The sequence below is a fragment of the Pristiophorus japonicus genome, unplaced genomic scaffold (genome assembly GCF_044704955.1).
Source record: "Pristiophorus japonicus isolate sPriJap1 unplaced genomic scaffold, sPriJap1.hap1 HAP1_SCAFFOLD_175, whole genome shotgun sequence".
Lineage (NCBI taxonomy): Eukaryota > Metazoa > Chordata > Chondrichthyes > Pristiophoridae > Pristiophorus > Pristiophorus japonicus.
In genome coordinates this window covers 883,393-906,007 of record NW_027251434.1, presented here as the reverse complement: position 1 = coordinate 906,007, position 22,615 = coordinate 883,393, and the positions used below count along the sequence as shown (strand labels likewise).

General features: G+C 63.3%; 1 protein-coding gene across 1 annotated transcript in view; it reads left to right on the top strand.

Annotated features, from left to right (window-relative positions):
• LOC139243604 (spectrin beta chain, non-erythrocytic 4-like) overlaps positions 1–22,615 on the top strand; it is a 532,459-nt gene that overhangs the window by 504,501 nt on the left and 5,343 nt on the right. Inside the window, exons 10-11 of the mRNA XM_070870800.1 lie at positions 6,785–6,958; positions 7,740–7,782. Of these exons, the coding sequence (XP_070726901.1) occupies positions 6,785–6,958; positions 7,740–7,782 (217 nt within the window). The remainder of the gene's footprint in view (positions 1–6,784; positions 6,959–7,739; positions 7,783–22,615) is intronic.

Genomic DNA, 22,615 nt, shown 5'->3' with positions numbered 1-22,615 from the left:
CTGAACCCCGGGATACTGTGTCTGAACCCGGGGATACTGGGTCTGAACCCCGGGATACTGTGCCTGAACCCCGGGATACTGTGTCTGAACCCCGGGATACTGGGTCTGAACCCGGGGATACTGGGTCTGAACCACGGGACACTGTGTCTGAACCCCGGGATACTGTGTCTGAACCCCGGGATACTGTGTCTGAACCCCGGGATACTGTGTCTGAACCCCGGGACACTGTGTCTGAACCCCGGGATACTGTGTCTGATCCCCGGGATACTGAGTCTGAACCCCGGGACACTGTGTCTGAACCCCGGGACACTGTGTCTGAACCCCGGGACACTGTGTCTGAACCCCGGGACACTGTGTCTGAACCCCGGGATACTGTGTCTGAACCCCGGGACACTGTGTCTGAACCCCGGGACACTGTGTCTGAACCCCGGTATAATGTGTCCGAAGCCCGGGATACTGTGTCTGAACCCCGGGATACTGTGTATGAACCCCGGGATACTGTGTCTGAATCCCGGGACACTGTGCCTGAACCCCGAGATTCTGTGGATCAGTCTGAACCCCGGGATACTGTGTCTGAACCCCGGGACACTGTGTCTGAACCCCGGAACACTGTGACTGAACCCCGAGATACTGTGCCTGAACCCCGGGATACTGTGTCTGAACCCCGGGATACTGTGTCCGAAGCCCGGGATACTGTGTCTGAACCCCGGGATACTGTGTATGAACCCCGGGATACTGTGTCTGAATCCCGGGACATTGTGTCTGAAACCCGGGATACTGTGGATCAGTCTGAACCCCGGGATACTGTGTCTGAACCCCGGGATACTGTGTCTGAACCCCGGGACACTGTGTCTGAACCCCGGGATACTGTGTCTGAACCTCGGGATACTGTGTCTGAACCCCGAGATACTGTTTCTGAACCCCGGGATACTGGATCTGAACCCCGGGTTACTGTGTCTGAACCCCGGGATACTGTGTCTGAACCCCGGGATAGTACTGTGCCTGAACCCCGGGATACTGGGTCTGAACCCTGGGATACTGTGTTTGAATCCCGGGATACTGTGTCTGAACCCCGGGATAGTGTGTCTGAACCCCGGGATACTGAGTCTGAACCCCGGGATACTGTGTCTGAACCCCGGGACACTGTGTCTGAACCCCGGGATACTGTGTCTGAACCCCGGGATACTGTGTCTGAATGCCGGGTTAGTGTGTCTGAACCCCGGGATACTGAGTCTGAACCCCGGGACACTGTGTCTGAACCCCGGGACACTGTGTCTGAACCCCGGGATACTGCGTCTGAACCCCGGGATACTGCGTCTGAACCCCGGGACACTGCGTCTGAACCCCGGGATACTGTGGATCCGTCTGAACCCCGGGACACTGTGTCTGAACCCCGGAACACTGTGACTGAACCCCGGGATACTGTGTCTGAACCCCGGGATACTGTGCCTGAACCCCGGGATACTGTGTCTGAACCCCGGGATACTGTGTCTGAACCCCGGGATACTGTGTCTGAACCCCGGGATACTGTGTCTGAACCCCGGGACACTGTGTCTGAACCCTGGCATACTGTGGATCAGTCTGAACCCCGGGATACTGTGTCTGAACCCCGGGATACTGTGTCTGATCCCGGGATACTGTGTCTGAACCCCGGGATACTGTGTCTGAACCCTGGGATACTGTGTCTGAACCCCGGGATACTGTGTCTGAACCCCGGGATACTGTGTCTGAACCCCGGGTTACTGAGTCTGAACCCGGGTATACTGTGTCTGAACCCCGGGATACTGTGCCTGAACCCTGGGACACTGTGTCTGAACCCCGGGATACTGTGTCTGAACCCCGGGATACTGTGTCTGAACCCCGGGTTACTGAGTCTGAACCCCGGTATACTGTGTCCGAAGCCCAGGATACGTTTCTGAACCCCGGGATACGGTGTATGAACCCCAGGATGCTGTGTCCGAAGCCCAGGATACGTTTCTGAACCCCGGGATACGGTGTATGAACCCCAGGATGCTGTGGATCAGTCTGAACCCCGGTATACTGTGTCTGAACCCCGGGACACTGTTTCTGAACCCCGGGACACTGTGTCTGAACCCCGGGATATTGTGTCCGAAGCCCGGGATACTGTGTCTGAACCCCAGGATACTGTGTCTGAACCCCGGGATACTGTGTATGAACCCCGGGATACTGTGTCTGAATCCCGGGACATTGTGTCTGAACCCCGGGATACTGTGGATCAGTCTGAACCCCGGGATACTGTGTCTGAACCCCGGGATACTGTGTCTGAACCCCGGGATACTGTGTCTGATCCCGGGATACTGTGTCTGATCCCGGGATACTGTGTCTGAACCCCGGGATACTGTGTCTGAACCCCGGGATACTGTGTCTGAACCTCGGGATACTGTGTCTGAACCCTGGGATACTGTGTCTGAACCCCGGGATACTGTGTCTGAACCCTGGGACACTGTGTCTGAACCCCGGGGCACTGTGTCTGAACCCTAGGCCGCTGAGACTGAACCCCGGGATACTGTGTCTGAACCCTGGGATACTGTGTCTGAACCCCGGGATACTGTGTCTGAACCCTGGGATACTGTGTCCGAAGCCCAGGATACGTTTCTGAACCCCGGGATACTGTGTATGAACCCCAGGATACTGTGGATCAGTCTGAACCCCGGGATACTGTGTCTGAACCCCAGGATACTGTGTCTGAACCCCGGGATACTGTGTCTGATCCCCGGGACACTGTGTCAGAACCCCGGGATACTGTGGATCAGTCTGAACCCCGGGATACTGTGTCTGAACCCCGGGATACTGTGTCTGAACGCCGGGACACTGTGTCTGATCCCGGGACACTGTGTCTGTACCCCGGGACACTGTGTCTGAACCCCGGGATACTGTGTCTGAACCCCGGGATACTGTGTCTGAATCCCGGGACATTGTGTCTGAACCCCGGGATACTGTGGATCAGTCTGAACCCCGGGATACTGTGTCTGAACCCCGGGATACTGTGTCTGAACCCCGGGACACTGTGTCTGAACCCTGGCATACTGTGGATCAGTCTGAACCCCGGGATACTGTGTCTGAACCCCGGGATACTGTGTCTGATCCCGGGATACTGTGTCTGAACACCGGGACACTGTGTCTGAACACCGGGACACTGTGTCTGAACACCGGGACACTGTGTCTGAACCCCGGGATACTGTGTCTGAACCCTGGGATGCTGTGTCTGAACCCCGGGATACTGTGTCTGAACCCTGGGATACTGTGTCTGAACCCCGGGATACTGTGTCTGAACCCCGGGTTACTGAGTCTGAACCCCTGTATACTGTGTCTGAACCCTAAGCCACTGAGACTGAACCCCGGGATACTGTGTCTGAACCCCGGGATAATGTGTCTGAACCCCGGGATACTGTGTCTGAACCCCGGGATACTGTGTCCGAAGCCCAGGATATGTTTCTGAACCCCGGGGTACTGTGTATGAACCCCGGGATACTGTGGATCAGTCTGAACCCCGGGATACTGTGTCTGAACCCCAGGACACTGTGTCTGAACCCCGGGATACTGTGACTGAACCCCGGGACACTGTGTCAGAACCCCGGGATACTGTGGATCAGTCTGAACCCCGGGATACTGTGTCTGAACCCCGGGATACTGTGTCTGGTCCCGGGATACTGTGTCTGAACCCCGGGACACTGTGTCTGAACCCCAGGATACTGTGTCTGAACTTCGGGATACTGTGTCTGAACCCCGGGATATTGTGTCTGAACCCCGGGATACTGTGTCTGAACCCCGGGGCACTGTGTCTGAACCCCGGGATACTGTGTCTGAACCCCGGGTACTGAGTCTGAACCCCGGTATACTGTGTCTGAACCCCGGGCCACTGAGACTGAACCCCGGGACACTGTGTCTGAACCCCAGGATACTGTGTCTGAACCCCGGGATACTGTGTCTGAATCCCGGTATACTGTGTCTGAACTCAGGGCTACTGTGCCTGAACCCCAGGATACTGTGTCTGAACCCCGGGACACTGAGTCTGAACCCCGGGATACTGGGTCTGAAACCTGGGATACTGTGTCTGAACCCCGGGATACTGTGTCTGAACCCCGGGATAGTGTGCCTGAACCCCGGGATAGTGTGCCTGAACCCCGGGATACTGTGTCTGAACCCCGGGACACTGTGTCTGAACCCCGGGATACTGTGTCTGAACCTCGGGATACTGTGTCTGAACCCCGAGATACTGTTTCTGAACCCCGGGATACTGGGTCTGAACCCCGGGATACTGGGTCTGAACCCCGGGATACTGGGTCTGAACCACGGGATACTGTGTCTGAACCCCGGGATAATGTGTCTGAACCCCGGGATACTGTGGCTGAAGCCCAGGATACTGTGTCTGAACACTGGGATACTGTGCCTGAACCCCGGGATACTGTGCCTGAACCCCGGGATACTGTGTCTGAACCCCGGGACACTGTGTCTGAACCCCGGGACACTGTGTCTGAACCCCGGGACACTGTGGCTGAACCCCGGGACACTGTGTCTGAACCTCGGGATACTGTGTCTGAACCCCGAGATACTGTTTCTGAACCCCGGGATACTGTGTCTGAACCCCGGGATACTGGGTCTGAACCCCGGGATACTGTGTCTGAACCCCGGGATAGTACTGTGCCTGAACCCCGGGATACTGGGTCTGAACCACGGGATACTGTGTTTGAACCCCGGGATACTGTGTCTGAACCCCGGGATAGTGTGTCTGAACCCCAGGATACTGAGTCTGAACCCCGGGATACTGTGTCTGAACCCCGGGATACTGTGTCTGAACCCCGGGATACTGTGTCCGAACCCCGGGATACTGTGTATGAACCCCGGGATACTGTGTATGAACCCCGGGATACTGTGTCTGAATCCCGGGACACTGTGTCTGAACCCCGGGATACTGTGGATCAGTCTGAACCCCGGGATACTGTGTCTGAACCCCGGGACACTGTGTCTGAACCCCGGAACACTGTTTCTGAACCCCGGAACACTGTGTCTGAACCCCGGGATACTGTGTCTGAACCCCGGGATACTGTGTATGAACCCCGGGATACTGTGGATCAGTCTGAACCCCGGGAAACTGTGTCTGAACCCCGGGATACTGTGTCTGAACCCCGGAACACTGTGTCTGAACCCCGGCATTCTGTGGAGCAGTCTGACCCCGGGATACTGTGTCTGAACCCCGGGATACTGTGTCTGATCCCGGTATACTTTTTCTGAACCCAGGGACACTGTGTCTGGACCCCGGTATGCTGTGTCTGAACCCCGGGCCACTGAGACTGAACCCCGGGACACTGTGTCTGAACCCCGGGATACCGTGTCCGAACTCTGGGATACTGTGTCTGAAACCCGGGACTCTGTGTCTGAGCCCCGGGATACTGTGTCTGCACCCCGGGATACTGAGTCTGAACCCCGGGATACTGTGTCTGAACCCCGGGATAATGTGTCTGAACCCGGGATACTGTGTCTGAACCCCAGAGGATACTGTGTCTGAACCCCGGGATAATACTGTGCCTGAACCCCGGGACACTGTGTCTGAACCCTGGGACACTGTGTCTGAACCCCGGGATACTGTTTCTGAACCCCGGGATACTGTTTCTGAACCCCGGGATACTGTGTCTGAACCTCGGGACACTGTGTCTGAACCCCGGGACACTGTGTCTGAATCCCGGGATAATACTGTGTCTGAACCCCGGGACACTGTGTCTGAACCCCGGGATACTGTGTCTGAACCCCGGGATACTGTGTCTGAATCCCGGGATACTGTGTCTGAATCCCGGGATACTGTGTCTGAACCCCGGGACACTGTGTCTGAACCCCGGGATACTGTGTCTGAACCCCGGGACACTGTGTCTGAACCCCGGGACACTGTGTCTGAACCCCGGGACACTGTGTCTGAACCCCGGGATACTGTGTCTGAACCCCGGGACACTGTGTCTGAACCCCGGGACACTGTGTCTGAACCCCGGGACACTGTGTCTGAACCCCGGGACACTGTGTCTGAACCCCGGGACACTGTGTCTGAACCCCGGGACACTGTGTCTGAACCCCAGGACACTGTGGGAGATAATCATTGCCTGGCAGTTTTGTGGCAAGTTTATTTTATTGGCTGATTGCTGCCTGCTGTGCCCTGACTGTGCCGTGTCTCAGTGCCGTGTCTCAGTGCCGTGTCTCAGTGCCGTGTCTCAGTGCCGTGTCTCAGTGCCGTGTCTCAGTGCCGTGTCTCAGTGCCGTGTCTCAGTGCCCTGACTGTGCCGTGTCTCAGTGCCGTGTCTCAGTGCCGTGTCTCAGTGCCGTGTCTCAGTGCCCTGACTGTGCCGTGTCTCAGTGCCGTGTCTCAGTGCCGTGTCTCAGTGCCCTGACTGTGCCGTGTCTCAGTGCCGTGTCTCAGTGCCGTGTCTCAGTGCCGTGTCTCAGTGCCGTGTCTCAGTGCCCTGACTGTGCCGTGTCTCAGTGCCGTGTCTCAGTGCCGTGTCTCAGTGCCGTGTCTCAGTGCCCTGACTGTGCCGTGTCTCAGTGCCGTGTCTCAGTGCCGTGTCTCAGTGCCCTGACTGTGCCGTGTCTCAGTGCCGTGTCTCAGTGCCGTGTCTCAGTGCCGTGTCTCAGTGCCCTGACTGTGCCGTGTCTCAGTGCCGTGTCTCAGTGCCGTGTCTCAGTGCCGTGTCTCAGTGCCGTGCCGTGTCTCAGTGCCGTGTCTCAGTGCCATTCTCAGCGGGAAATTGCAATAACTGTTCCTTCTGTTGTCGTTCAGGTCCTGGGTCAATGTATACTGCGTGGTGAGTCAAGGGGACCTGGGCTTTTATAAAGATGCCAAGAGCCATAAAGCCGGAGCAACGTATAACGGAGAGGCACCCATCACTCTGAGCGAAGCCACTTGCGACATCGCCAGCAATTACAAGAAGAAAAAGTTTGTGTTTAAAATGAGGTGAGTTTGTCAGAGGGACAGGATTGAGGTGGAAGCTATGTTTGCGACAGGTTTATCCCACGGCATGTTATGCTGAAACACACCTGCCCAGGCGTAACCCTGGGTAACCGTTCATTCAGCAACTTTCCAGCTCCCCATGACTTGTTCTCCTCAGGCAGTCCCTCGGAGTCGAGGGTGACTTGGTTCCACGCTAAAAATGAGTTCTCAGGTGACTGAACAGTCTCTGTCACAGGTGTTGTCCATGAGGGTCCTGACAGTCCAGGTCCTGAACTTCATTTACAGGGTGGAAGATGTCTGCGTGACTTCTTTCAACATGGGCTGGCCGTAGCACGGGCTTGACAGAGCAAGGTCTTGGTCCGTAGCAAGGGGCTCCAAGATTGCTGGAGACCAGGCGCGAGTCTAGTACATACCCACAAACATACTCCGACTGTCCTCCTTCCCACAGACCTCTCTCCCTGGGATTGACAGGACGCAGTGCAGGCCCTGTGACCTGCCCAGCTCCTCGCCAGCAAACACCGGCCTCTATCGGCTCGTTCACACCTTGGGAATTTAACAATTGCTGCTCTAGCGACACAAGTTGGCCAGTGCTGCAAACCACATTTAGCACATACAAACACCTTTCTATATCACAAGGATAAATCCTTCACCCCATTCAATGACTGATGCCAGGAACGGGCTGTGAATCTGTACAGAATGCTGACACTCAGCAAGAAGCTTCATTCCAGATTTGACATGAATCATTTCTTGTTCCAATTAATATTTTCCTTTTTCATTGTGACAGGACAAGTGACGGCAATGAGTTCCTGTTCCAGGCCAAGGATGAGGTGAGCCTCACACTGGGAATGTCAGGGCGCGGCAACAGAATTAAACAGTGAAATACAAGCATTTCATTTCAATAAAATAGTGTGAAAAACTTCAGCACAGATGTACCGTGTGTCCCGGGGATCGGAGGATGGAGGGAGTGTCCCGGGGATCGGAGGATGGAGGGAGTGTCCCGGGGATCGGGGGATGGAGGGAGTGTCCCGGGGATCGGAGGATGGAGGGAGTGTCGCGGGGATAGGGGAATGTACGGAGTGTCCCGGGGATCGGAGGATGGAGGGAGTGTCCCGGGGATCGGGGGATGTACGGAGTGTCCCGGGGATCGGGGGATGGAGGGAGTGTCCCGGGGATAGGGGGATGTACGGAGTGTCCCGGGGATCGGGGGATGTACGGAGTGTCCCGGGGATCGGGGGATGTACGGAGTGTCCCGGGGATCGGGGGATGGAGGGAGTGTCCCGGGTATCGGGGGATGGAGGGAGTGTCCCGGAGATCGGGGAATGGAGGGAGTGTCCCGGGGATCGGGGGATGTTCCCAGGGATCGGGGGATGTAGGGAGTGTCCCGGGGATCGGGGGATGTTCCCAAGGATCGGGGGATGTAGGGAGTGTCCCGGGGATCGGGGGATGGAGGGAGTGTCCCGGGGATCGGGGGATGTACGGAGTGTCCCGGGGATCGGAGGATGGAGGGAGTGTCCCGGGGATCGGGGGATGTACAGAGTGTCCCGGGGATCGGGGGATGTACGGAGTGTCCCGGGGATCGGGGGATGCACCGAGTGTCCCGGGGATCGGGGGATGGAGGGAGTGTCCCGGGGATCGGGGGATGTTCCCAGGGATCGGGGGATGTAGGGAGTGTCCCGGGGATCGGGGGATGTTCCCAGGGATCGGGGGATGTAGGGAGTGTCCCAGGGATCGGGGGATGTAGGAGTGTCCCGGGGATCGGGGGGTGGAGGGAGTGTCCCGGGGATCGGGGGATGTACCGAGTATCCCGGGGATCGGGGGATGGAGGGAGTGTCCCGGGGATCGGGGGATGGAAGGAGTGTCCCGGGGATCGGGGGATGTACCGAGTATCCCGGGGATCGGGGGATGTACCGAGTGTCCCGGGGATCGGGGGATGGAGGGAGTGTCCCGGGGATCGGGGGATGTACGGAGTGTTCCGGGGATCGGGGGATGTACGGAGTGTCCCGGGGACCGGGGGATGGAGGGAGTGTCCCGGGGATCGGGGGATGGAGGAGTGTCCCGGGAATCGGGGGATGGAGGGAGTGCCCCGGAAATCGGGGGATGGAGGGAGTGTCCCGGGGATCGGAGGATGGAGGGAGTGTCCCGAGGATCGGAGGATGGAGGGAGTGTCCCGGGGATCGGAGGATGGAGGGAGTGTCCCGGGGATCAGGGGGATGTACGGAGTGTCCCAGGGATCGGGGGATGTACGGAGTGTCCCAGTGATCGGGGGATGGAGGGAGTGTCCCGGGGATCAGGGGATGGAGGGAGTGTCCCGGGGATCGGGGGATGTACCAAGTGTCCCGGGGATCGGGGGATGGAGGGAGTGTCCCGGGGATCGGAGGATGGAGGGATTGTCCCGGGGATCGGGGGATGGAGGGAGTGTCCCATGGATCGGAGGATGGAGGGAGTGTCCCGGGGATCAGGGGATGTGTCCCGGGGATCGGGGGATGTACCGAGTGTCCCGGGGATCGGGAGATGGATGGAGTGTCCCGGGGATCGGAGGATGGAGGGATTGTCCCGGGGATCGGGGGATGTACGGAGTGTCCCGGGGATCAGGGGATGTACGGAGTGTCCCGGGGATCGGGGGATGTACGGAGTGTCCCTGGGATCGGGGGATGTAGGGAGTGTCCCGGGGATCGGGGGATGTTCCCAGGGATCGGGGGATGTACGGAGTGTCCCAGGGATCGGGGGATGTACGGAGTGTCCCAGGGATCGGGGGATGTACGGAGTGTCCCAGGGATCGGGGGATGTTCCCAGGGATCGGGGGATGTAGGGAGTGTCCCAGGGATCCGGGGATGTGTCCCGGGGATCGGGGGATGGAGGGAGTGTCCCGGGGATTACGGGATGTACAGAGTGTCCCGGAGATTGGGGGATGTAGGGAGTGTCCCGGGGATCGGGGGATGTTCCCAGGGATTGGGGGATGTAGGGAGTGTCCCGGGGATCGGGGGATGTACGGAGTGTCCCGGGGATCGGGGGATGGAGGGAGTGTCCCGGGGATCGGGGGATGGAGGGAGTGTCCCGGGGATCGGGGGATGGAGGGAGTGTCCCGGGGATCGGGGGATGGAGGGAGTGTCCCGGGGATCGGCGGATGTGTCCCGGGGATCGGGGGATGTACGGAGTGTCCCGGGGATCGGGGGATGTACGGAGTGTCCCGGGGATCGGGGGATGGAGGGAGTGTTCCGGGGATCGGAGGATGGAGGGAGTGTCCCGGGGATCAGGGGATGTACGGAGTGTCCCGGGGATCGGGGGATGTACGGAGTGTCCCGGGGATCGGGGGATGTACGGAGTGTCCCGGGGATCGGGGGATGGAGGGAGTGTTCCGGGGATCGGAGGATGGAGGGAGTGTCCCGGGGATCAGGGGATGTACGGAGTGTCCCGGGGATCGGGGGATGTACGGAGTGTCCCGGGGATCGGGGGATGGAGGGAGTGTTCCGGGGATCGGAGGATGGAGGGAGTGTCCCGGGGATCAGGGGGATGTACGGAGTGTCCCAGGTATCGGGGGATGTACGGAGTGTCCCAGTGATCGGGGGATGGAGGGAGTGTCCCGGGGATCGGGGGATGTACGGAGTGTCCCGGGGTTCGGGGGATGGAGGGAGTGTCCCGGGGATCGGGGGATGGAGGGAGTGTCCCGGGGTTCGGGGGATGGAGGGAGTGTCCCGGGGATCGGGGGATGGAGGGAGTGTCCCGGGGATCGGGGGATGGAGGGAGTGTCCCGGGGATCGGGTGATGGAGGGAGTGTCCCGGGGATCGGCGGATGTGTCCCGGGGATCGGGGGATGTACGGAGTGTCCCGGGGATCGGGGGATGTACGGAGTGTCCCGGGGATCGGGGGATGTACGGAGTGTCCCGGGGATCGGGGGATGGAGGGAGTGTCCCGGGGATCGGGGGATGGAGGGAGTGTCCCGGGGATCGGAGGATGGAGGGAGTGTCCCGGGGATCGGGGGATGTACGGAGTGTCCCGGGGATCGGGGGATGTACGGAGTGTCCCGGGGATCGGGGGATGTACGGAGTGTCCCGGGGATCGGGGGATGGAGGGAGTGTCCCGGGGATCGGGGGATGGAGGGAGTGTCCCGGGGATCAGGGGATGTACGGAGTGTCCCGGGGATCAGGGGATGTTCCCAGGGATCGGGGGATGTAGGGAGTGTCCCGGGGATCGGGGGATGGAGGGAGTGTCCCGGGGATCGGGGGATGTACGGAGTGTCCCGGGGATCGGGGGATGTACGGAGTGTCCCGGGGATCGGGGGATGGAGGGAGTGTTCCGGGGATCGGAGGATGGAGTGAGTGTCCCGGGGATCGGGGGATGTAGGGAGTGTCCCGGGGATCGGGGGATGGAGGGAGTGTCCCGGGGATCGGGGGATGTACGGAGTGTCCCGGGGATCGGGGGATGGAGGGAGTGTCCCGGGGATCGGGGGATGGAGGGAGTGTCCCGGGGATCAGGGGATGTACGGAGTGTCCCGCGGATCAGGGAATGTTCCCAGGGATCGGGGGATGTAGGGAGTGTCCCGGGGATCGGGGGATGGAGGGAGTGTCCCGGGGATCGGGGGATGTACGGAGTGTTCCGGGGATCGGGGGATGTTCCCAGGGATCGGGGGATGTAGGGAGTGTCCCGGGGATCGGGGGATGTATGGAGTGTCCCAGGGATCAGGGGATGTACAGAGTGTCCCGGGGATCGGGGGATGTACGGAGTGTCCCGGGGATCAGGGGATGTACGGAGTGTCCCGGGGATCAGGGGATGTACGGAGTGTCCCGGGGATCAGGGGATGTACCGAGTGTCCTGGGGATCGGGGGATGGAGGGAATGTCCCGGGGATCGGGGGATGGAGGGAGTGGCCCGGAGATCGGGGGATGTTCCCAGGGATCGGGGTATGTAGGGAGTGTCCCGGGGATCGGGAGATGTTCCCAGGGATCGGGGTATGTAGGGAGTGTCCCGGGGATCGGGGGATGGAGGGAGTGTCCCGGGGATCGGGGGATGTACGGAGTGTTCCGGGGATCGGGGGATGTTCCCAGGGATCGGGGGATGTAGGGAGTGTCCCGGGGATCGGGGGATGTATGGAGTGTCCCAGGGATCAGGGGATGTACAGAGTGTCCCGGGGATCGGGGGATGAACGGAGTGTCCCGGGGATCAGGGGATGTACGGAGTGTCCCGGGGATCGGGGGATGTACGGAGTGTCCCGGGGATCGGGGGATGTACGGAGTGTCCCGGGGATCGGGGGATGGAGGGAGTGTCCCGGGGATCGGGAGATGTAGGGAGTGTCCCGGGGATCGGGGGATGGAGGGAGTGTCCCGGGGATCGGGGGATGTACGGAGTGTCCCGGGGATCGGGGGATGTACGGAGTGTCCCGGGGATCGGGGGATGTACGGAGTGTCCCGGGGATCAGGGGATGTACGGAGTGTCCCGGGGATCGGGGGATGGAGGGAGTGTCCCGGGGATCGGGGGATGTAGGGAGTCTCCCGGGGATTGGGGGATGGAGGGAGTGTCCCGGGGATCGGGGGATGTAGGGAGTCTCCCGGGGATTGGGGGATGGAGGGAGTGTCCCGGGGATCGGGGGATGGAGAGAGTGTCCCGGGGATCGGGGGAAGTGTCCCGGGGATCGGGGGATGTAGGGAGTCTCCCGGGGATTGGGGGATGGAGGGAGTGTCCCGGGGATCGGGGGATGTACGGAGTGTCCCGGGAATCGGTGGATGTACGAAGTTACCCGGGGATCAGGGGATGTGTCCCGGGGATCAGGGGGATGTACGGAGTGTCCCGGGGATCGGGGGATGTACGGAGTGTCCCAGTGATCGGGGGATGGAGGGAGTGTTCCGGGGATCGGGGGATGGAGGGAGTGTCCCGGGGATCGGAGGATGGAGGGATTGTCCCGGGGATCGGGGGATGGAGGGAGTGTCCCGTGGATCGGAGGATGGAGGGAGTGTCCCGGGGATCAGGGGATGTGTCCCGGGGATCGGGGGATGTACCGAGTGTCCCGGGGATCGGGGGATGGAGGGATTGTCCCGGGGATCGGGGGATGTACGGAGTGTCCCGGGGATCGGGGGATGTACGGAGTGTCCCTGGGATCGGGGGATGGAGGGAGTGTCCCGGAGATCGGGGGATGTTCCCAGGGATCGGGGGATGTAGGGAGTGTCCCGGGGATCGGGGGATGTTCCCAGGGATCGGGGGATGTAGGGAGTGTCCCAGGGATCCGGGGATGTGTCCCGGGGATCGGGGGATGGAGGGAGTGTCCCAGGGATCGGGGGATGTACGGAGTGTCCCAGGGATCGGGGGATGTTCCCAGGGATCGGGGGATGTAGGGAGTGTCCCAGGGATCCGGGGATGTGTCCCGGGGATCGGGGGATGGAGGGAGTGTCCCGGGGATTACGGGATGTACAGAGTGTCCCGGAGATTGGGGGATGCAGGGAGTGTCCCGGGGATCGGGGGATGTTCCCAGGGATCGGGGGATGTAGGGAGTGTCCCGGGGATCGGGGGATGTACGGAGTGTCCCGGGGTTCGGGGGATGGAGGGAGTGTCCCGGGGATCGGGGGATGTACGGAGTGTCCCGGGGTTCGGGGGATGGAGGGAGTGTCCCGGGGATCGGGGGATGGAGGGAGTGTCCCGGGGATCGGGGGATGGAGGGAGTGTCCCGGGGATCGGGTGATGGAGGGAGTGTCCCGGGGATCGGGGGATGGAGGGAGTGTCCCGGGGATCGGGGGATGGAGGGAGTGTCCCGGGGATCGGGGGATGGAGGAAGTGTCCCGGGGATCGGGTGATGGAGGGAGTGTCCCGGGGATCGGGGGATGGAGGGAGTGTCCCGGGGATCGGGGGATGGAGGGAGTGTCCCGGGGATCGGGGGATGGAGGGAGTGTCCCGGGGATCAGGGGATGTACGGAGTGTCCCGGGGATCAGGGGATGTTCCCAGGGATCGGGGGATGTAGGGAGTGTCCCGGGGATCGGGGGATGGAGGGAGTGTCCCGGGGATCGGGGGATGGAGGGAGTGTCCCGGGGATCGGGGGATGTGTCCCGGGGATCGGGGGATGTACGGAGTGTCCCGGGGATCGGGGGATGTACGGAGTGTCCCGGGGATCGGGGGATGGAGGGAGTGTCCCGGGGATCGGGGGATGGAGGGAGTGTTCCGGGGATCGGAGGATGGAGGGAGTGTCCCGGGGATCAGGGGATGTACGGAGTGTCCCGGGGATCGGGGGATGTACGGAGTGTCCCGGGGATCGGGGGATGTACGGAGTGTCCCGGGGATCGGGGGATGGAGGGAGTGTTCCGGGGATCGGAGGATGGAGGGAGTGTCCCGGGGATCAGGGGATGTACGGAGTGTCCCGGGGATCGGGGGATGTACGGAGTGTCCCGGGGATCGGGGGATGGAGGGAGTGTCCCGGGGATCGGGGGATGGAGGGAGTGTCCCGGGGATCGGGGGATGGAGGGAGTGTCCCGGGGATCAGGGGATGTACGGAGTGTCCCGGGGATCAGGGGATGTTCCCAGGGATCGGGGGATGTAGGGAGTGTCCCGGGGATCGGGGGATGGAGGGAGTGTCCCGGGGATCGGGGGATGGAGGGAGTGTCCCGGGGATCGGGGGATGTGTCCCGGGGATCGGGGGATGTACGGAGTGTCCCGGGGATCGGGGGATGGAGGGAGTGTCCCGGGGATCGGGGGATGGAGGGAGTGTTCCGGGGATCGGAGGATGGAGGGAGTGTCCCGGGGATCAGGGGATGTACGGAGTGTCCCGGGGATCGGGGGATGTACGGAGTGTCCCGGGGATCGGGGGATGGAGGGAGTGTCTCGGGGATCGGGGGATGGAGGGAGTGTCCCGGGGATCGAGGGATGGAGGGAGTGTCCCGGGGATCAGGGGATGTACGGAGTGTCCCGCGGATCAGGGGATGTTCCCAGGGATCGGGGGATGTAGGGAGTGTCCCGGGGATCGGGGGATGGAGGGAGTGTCCCGGGGATCGGGGGATGTACGGAGTGTTCCGGGGATCGGGGGATGTTCCCAGGGATCGGGGGATGTAGGGAGTGTCCCAGGGATCGGGGGATGTATGGAGTGTCCCAGGGATCAGGGGATGTACAGAGTGTCCCGGGGATCGGGGGATGTACGGAGTGTCCCGGGGATCAGGGGATGTACGGAGTGTCCCGGGGATCATGGGATGTACGGAGTGTCCCGGGGATCAGGGGATGTACCGAGTGTCCCGGGGATCGGGGGATGGAGGGAATGTCCCGGGGATCGGGGGATGGAGGGAGTGGCCCGGAGATCGGGGGATGTTCCCAGGGATCGGGGTATGTAGGGAGTGTCCCGGGGATCGGGAGATGTTCCCAGGGATCGGGGTATGTAGGGAGTGTCCCGGGGATCGGGGGATGAACGGAGTGTCCCGGGGATCGGGGGATGAACGGAGTGTCCCGGGGATCAGGGGATGTACGGAGTGTCCCGGGGATCGGGGGATGTACGGAGTGTCCCGGGGATCGGGGGATGTACGGAGTGTCCCGGGGATCGGGGGATGTACGGAGTGTCCCGGGGATCGGGGGATGGAGGGAGTGTCCCGGGGATCGGGAGATGTAGGGAGTGTCCCGGGGATCGGGGGATGGAGGGAGTGTCCCGGGGATCGGGGGATGTACGGAGTGTCCCGGGGATCGGGGGATGTACGGAGTGTCCCGGGGATCGGGGAATGGAGGGAGTGTCCCAGGGATCGGGGGATGTACGGAGTGTCCCGGGGAGCGGGGGATGTACGGAGTGTCCCGGGGATCGGGGAATGGAGGGAGTGTCCCGGGGATCGGGGGATGTACGGAGTGTCCCGGGGATCGGGGGATGTACGGAGTGTCCCGGGGATCGGGGGATGTAGGGAGTCTCCCGGGGATTGGGGGATGGAGGGAGTGTCCCGGGGATCGGGGGATGTAGGGAGTGTCCCAGGAATCGGTGGATGTACGAAGTGACCCGGGGATCAGGGGATGTGTCCCGGGGATCGGGGGATGTAGGGAGTGTCCCAGGGATCGGAGGATGGAGGGAGTGTCCCAGGGATCGGGGGATGGAGGGAGTGTCCCGGGGATCGGGGAATGGAGGGAGTGTCCCAGGGATCGGAGGATGGAGGGAGTGTCCCAGGGATCGGGGGATGGAGGGAGTGTCCCAGGGATCGGGGAATGGAGGGAGTGTCCCAGGGATCGGAGGATGGAGGGAGTGTCCCAGGGATCGGAGGATGGAGGGAGTGTCCCAGGGATCGGGGGATGGAGGGAGTGTCCCAGGGATCGGAGGATGGAGGGAGTGTCCCAGGGATCGGGGGATGGAGGGAGTGTCCCGTGGATCGGGGAATGGAGGGAGTGTCCCGGGGATCGGGGGATGTAGGGAATGTCCCGGGGATCGGGGGATGTTCCCAGGGATCGGGGGATGTACGGAGTGTCCCGGGGATCGGGGGATGGAGGGAGTGTCCCAGGGATCGGGGGATGTACGGAGTGTCCCGGGGATCGGGGGATGGAGGGAGTGTCCCGGGGATCGGGGGATGTACGGAGTGTCCCGGGGATCGGGGGATGTACGGAGTGTCCCGGGGATCGGGGGATGGAGGGAGTGTCCCGGGGATCGGGGGATGGAGGGAGTGTCCCGGGGATCAGGGGATGTACAGAGTGTCCCGGGAATCGGGGGATGTACGGAGTGTCCCGGGGATCGGGGGATGGAGGGAGGGTCCCGGGGATCGGGGGATGTACGGAGTGTCCCGGGGATCGGGGGATGTACGGAGTGTCCCGGGGATCGGGGGATGGAGGGAGTGTCCCGGGGATCGGGGGATGTACGGAGTGTCCCGGGGATCGGGGGAAGTGTCCCGGGGATCGGGGGATGGAGGGAGTGTCCCGGGGATCGGGGGATGGAGGGAGTGTCCCGGGGATCGGGGGATGGAGGGAGTGTCCCGGGGATCAGGGGATGTACGGAGTGTCCCGGGTATCGGGGGATGTACGGAGTGTCCCGGGGATTGGGGAATGGAGGGAGTGTCCCGGGGATCGGGGGATATAGGGAGTGTCCCAGGATCGGGGGATGTGTCCCGGGGATCGGGGGATGTAGGGAGTGTCCCAGAGATCGGGGGATGTGTCCCGGGGATCGGGGGATGTACGGAGTGTCCCGGGTATCAGGGGATGTGTCCCGGGGATCGGGAGATGTACGGAGTGTCCCGGGGATCGGGGGATGTACGGAGTGTCACGGGGATCAGGGGATGTACGGAGTGTCCCGGGGATCGGGGGATGTACGGAGTGTCACGGGGATCAGGGGATGTACGGAGTGTCCCGGGTATCAGGGGATGTGTCCCGGGGATCGGGAGATGTACGGAGTGTCCCGGGGATCGGGGGATGGAGGGAGTGTCCAGGGGATCGGGGGATGGGGGGAGTGTCCCGGGGATCGGGGGAATGTACGGAGTGTCCCAGGATCGGGGGAAGTGTCCCGGGGATCGGGGGATGTACGGAGTGTCCCGGGGATCAGGGGATGTACGGAGTGTCCCGGGGATCAGGGGATGTACGGAGTGTCCCGGGGATCAGGGGATGTACCGAGTGTCCTGGGGATCGGGGGATGGAGGGAATGTCCCGGGGATCGGGGGATGGAGGGAGTGGCCCGGAGATCGGGGGATGTTCCCAGGGATCGGGGTATGTAGGGAGTGTCCCGGGGATCGGGAGATGTTCCCAGGGATCGGGGTATGTAGGGAGTGTCCCGGGGATCGGGGGATGGAGGGAGTGTCCCGGGGATCGGGGGATGTACGGAGTGTTCCGGGGATCGGGGGATGTTCCCAGGGATCGGGGGATGTAGGGAGTGTCCCGGGGATCGGGGGATGTATGGAGTGTCCCAGGGATCAGGGGATGTACAGAGTGTCCCGGGGATCGGGGGATGAACGGAGTGTCCCGGGGATCAGGGGATGTACGGAGTGTCCCGGGGATCGGGGGATGTACGGAGTGTCCCGGGGATCGGGGGATGTACGGAGTGTCCCGGGGATCGGGGGATGGAGGGAGTGTCCCGGGGATCGGGAGATGTAGGGAGTGTCCCGGGGATCGGGGGATGGAGGGAGTGTCCCGGGGATCGGGGGATGTACGGAGTGTCCCGGGGATCGGGGGATGTACGGAGTGTCCCGGGGATCGGGGGATGTACGGAGTGTCCCGGGGATCAGGGGATGTACGGAGTGTCCCGGGGATCGGGGGATGGAGGGAGTGTCCCGGGGATCGGGGGATGTAGGGAGTCTCCCGGGGATTGGGGGATGGAGGGAGTGTCCCGGGGATCGGGGGATGTAGGGAGTCTCCCGGGGATTGGGGGATGGAGGGAGTGTCCCGGGGATCGGGGGATGGAGAGAGTGTCCCGGGGATCGGGGGAAGTGTCCCGGGGATCGGGGGATGTAGGGAGTCTCCCGGGGATTGGGGGATGGAGGGAGTGTCCCGGGGATCGGGGGATGTACGGAGTGTCCCGGGAATCGGTGGATGTACGAAGTTACCCGGGGATCAGGGGATGTGTCCCGGGGATCAGGGGGATGTACGGAGTGTCCCGGGGATCGGGGGATGTACGGAGTGTCCCAGTGATCGGGGGATGGAGGGAGTGTTCCGGGGATCGGGGGATGGAGGGAGTGTCCCGGGGATCGGAGGATGGAGGGATTGTCCCGGGGATCGGGGGATGGAGGGAGTGTCCCGTGGATCGGAGGATGGAGGGAGTGTCCCGGGGATCAGGGGATGTGTCCCGGGGATCGGGGGATGTACCGAGTGTCCCGGGGATCGGGGGATGGAGGGATTGTCCCGGGGATCGGGGGATGTACGGAGTGTCCCGGGGATCGGGGGATGTACGGAGTGTCCCTGGGATCGGGGGATGGAGGGAGTGTCCCGGAGATCGGGGGATGTTCCCAGGGATCGGGGGATGTAGGGAGTGTCCCGGGGATCGGGGGATGTTCCCAGGGATCGGGGGATGTAGGGAGTGTCCCAGGGATCCGGGGATGTGTCCCGGGGATCGGGGGATGGAGGGAGTGTCCCAGGGATCGGGGGATGTACGGAGTGTCCCAGGGATCGGGGGATGTTCCCAGGGATCGGGGGATGTAGGGAGTGTCCCAGGGATCCGGGGATGTGTCCCGGGGATCGGGGGATGGAGGGAGTGTCCCGGGGATTACGGGATGTACAGAGTGTCCCGGAGATTGGGGGATGCAGGGAGTGTCCCGGGGATCGGGGGATGTTCCCAGGGATCGGGGGATGTAGGGAGTGTCCCGGGGATCGGGGGATGTACGGAGTGTCCCGGGGTTCGGGGGATGGAGGGAGTGTCCCGGGGATCGGGGGATGTACGGAGTGTCCCGGGGTTCGGGGGATGGAGGGAGTGTCCCGGGGATCGGGGGATGGAGGGAGTGTCCCGGGGATCGGGGGATGGAGGGAGTGTCCCGGGGATCGGGTGATGGAGGGAGTGTCCCGGGGATCGGGGGATGGAGGGAGTGTCCCGGGGATCGGGGGATGGAGGGAGTGTCCCGGGGATCGGGGGATGGAGGAAGTGTCCCGGGGATCGGGTGATGGAGGGAGTGTCCCGGGGATCGGGGGATGGAGGGAGTGTCCCGGGGATCGGGGGATGGAGGGAGTGTCCCGGGGATCGGGGGATGGAGGGAGTGTCCCGGGGATCAGGGGATGTACGGAGTGTCCCGGGGATCAGGGGATGTTCCCAGGGATCGGGGGATGTAGGGAGTGTCCCGGGGATCGGGGGATGGAGGGAGTGTCCCGGGGATCGGGGGATGGAGGGAGTGTCCCGGGGATCGGGGGATGTGTCCCGGGGATCGGGGGATGTACGGAGTGTCCCGGGGATCGGGGGATGTACGGAGTGTCCCGGGGATCGGGGGATGGAGGGAGTGTCCCGGGGATCGGGGGATGGAGGGAGTGTTCCGGGGATCGGAGGATGGAGGGAGTGTCCCGGGGATCAGGGGATGTACGGAGTGTCCCGGGGATCGGGGGATGTACGGAGTGTCCCGGGGATCGGGGGATGTACGGAGTGTCCCGGGGATCGGGGGATGGAGGGAGTGTTCCGGGGATCGGAGGATGGAGGGAGTGTCCCGGGGATCAGGGGATGTACGGAGTGTCCCGGGGATCGGGGGATGTACGGAGTGTCCCGGGGATCGGGGGATGGAGGGAGTGTCCCGGGGATCGGGGGATGGAGGGAGTGTCCCGGGGATCGGGGGATGGAGGGAGTGTCCCGGGGATCAGGGGATGTACGGAGTGTCCCGGGGATCAGGGGATGTTCCCAGGGATCGGGGGATGTAGGGAGTGTCCCGGGGATCGGGGGATGGAGGGAGTGTCCCGGGGATCGGGGGATGGAGGGAGTGTCCCGGGGATCGGGGGATGTGTCCCGGGGATCGGGGGATGTACGGAGTGTCCCGGGGATCGGGGGATGGAGGGAGTGTCCCGGGGATCGGGGGATGGAGGGAGTGTTCCGGGGATCGGAGGATGGAGGGAGTGTCCCGGGGATCAGGGGATGTACGGAGTGTCCCGGGGATCGGGGGATGTACGGAGTGTCCCGGGGATCGGGGGATGGAGGGAGTGTCTCGGGGATCGGGGGATGGAGGGAGTGTCCCGGGGATCGAGGGATGGAGGGAGTGTCCCGGGGATCAGGGGATGTACGGAGTGTCCCGCGGATCAGGGGATGTTCCCAGGGATCGGGGGATGTAGGGAGTGTCCCGGGGATCGGGGGATGGAGGGAGTGTCCCGGGGATCGGGGGATGTACGGAGTGTTCCGGGGATCGGGGGATGTTCCCAGGGATCGGGGGATGTAGGGAGTGTCCCAGGGATCGGGGGATGTATGGAGTGTCCCAGGGATCAGGGGATGTACAGAGTGTCCCGGGGATCGGGGGATGTACGGAGTGTCCCGGGGATCAGGGGATGTACGGAGTGTCCCGGGGATCATGGGATGTACGGAGTGTCCCGGGGATCAGGGGATGTACCGAGTGTCCCGGGGATCGGGGGATGGAGGGAATGTCCCGGGGATCGGGGGATGGAGGGAGTGGCCCGGAGATCGGGGGATGTTCCCAGGGATCGGGGTATGTAGGGAGTGTCCCGGGGATCGGGAGATGTTCCCAGGGATCGGGGTATGTAGGGAGTGTCCCGGGGATCGGGGGATGAACGGAGTGTCCCGGGGATCGGGGGATGAACGGAGTGTCCCGGGGATCAGGGGATGTACGGAGTGTCCCGGGGATCGGGGGATGTACGGAGTGTCCCGGGGATCGGGGGATGTACGGAGTGTCCCGGGGATCGGGGGATGTACGGAGTGTCCCGGGGATCGGGGGATGGAGGGAGTGTCCCGGGGATCGGGAGATGTAGGGAGTGTCCCGGGGATCGGGGGATGGAGGGAGTGTCCCGGGGATCGGGGGATGTACGGAGTGTCCCGGGGATCGGGGGATGTACGGAGTGTCCCGGGGATCGGGGAATGGAGGGAGTGTCCCAGGGATCGGGGGATGTACGGAGTGTCCCGGGGAGCGGGGGATGTACGGAGTGTCCCGGGGATCGGGGAATGGAGGGAGTGTCCCGGGGATCGGGGGATGTACGGAGTGTCCCGGGGATCGGGGGATGTACGGAGTGTCCCGGGGATCGGGGGATGTAGGGAGTCTCCCGGGGATTGGGGGATGGAGGGAGTGTCCCGGGGATCGGGGGATGTAGGGAGTGTCCCAGGAATCGGTGGATGTACGAAGTGACCCGGGGATCAGGGGATGTGTCCCGGGGATCGGGGGATGTAGGGAGTGTCCCAGGGATCGGAGGATGGAGGGAGTGTCCCAGGGATCGGGGGATGGAGGGAGTGTCCCGGGGATCGGGGAATGGAGGGAGTGTCCCAGGGATCGGAGGATGGAGGGAGTGTCCCAGGGATCGGGGGATGGAGGGAGTGTCCCAGGGATCGGGGAATGGAGGGAGTGTCCCAGGGATCGGAGGATGGAGGGAGTGTCCCAGGGATCGGAGGATGGAGGGAGTGTCCCAGGGATCGGGGGATGGAGGGAGTGTCCCAGGGATCGGAGGATGGAGGGAGTGTCCCAGGGATCGGGGGATGGAGGGAGTGTCCCGTGGATCGGGGAATGGAGGGAGTGTCCCGGGGATCGGGGGATGTAGGGAATGTCCCGGGGATCGGGGGATGTTCCCAGGGATCGGGGGATGTACGGAGTGTCCCGGGGATCGGGGGATGGAGGGAGTGTCCCAGGGATCGGGGGATGTACGGAGTGTCCCGGGGATCGGGGGATGGAGGGAGTGTCCCGGGGATCGGGGGATGTACGGAGTGTCCCGGGGATCGGGGGATGTACGGAGTGTCCCGGGGATCGGGGGATGGAGGGAGTGTCCCGGGGATCGGGGGATGGAGGGAGTGTCCCGGGGATCAGGGGATGTACAGAGTGTCCCGGGAATCGGGGGATGTACGGAGTGTCCCGGGGATCGGGGGATGGAGGGAGGGTCCCGGGGATCGGGGGATGTACGGAGTGTCCCGGGGATCGGGGGATGTACGGAGTGTCCCGGGGATCGGGGGATGGAGGGAGTGTCCCGGGGATCGGGGGATGTACGGAGTGTCCCGGGGATCGGGGGAAGTGTCCCGGGGATCGGGGGATGGAGGGAGTGTCCCGGGGATCGGGGGATGGAGGGAGTGTCCCGGGGATCGGGGGATGGAGGGAGTGTCCCGGGGATCAGGGGATGTACGGAGTGTCCCGGGTA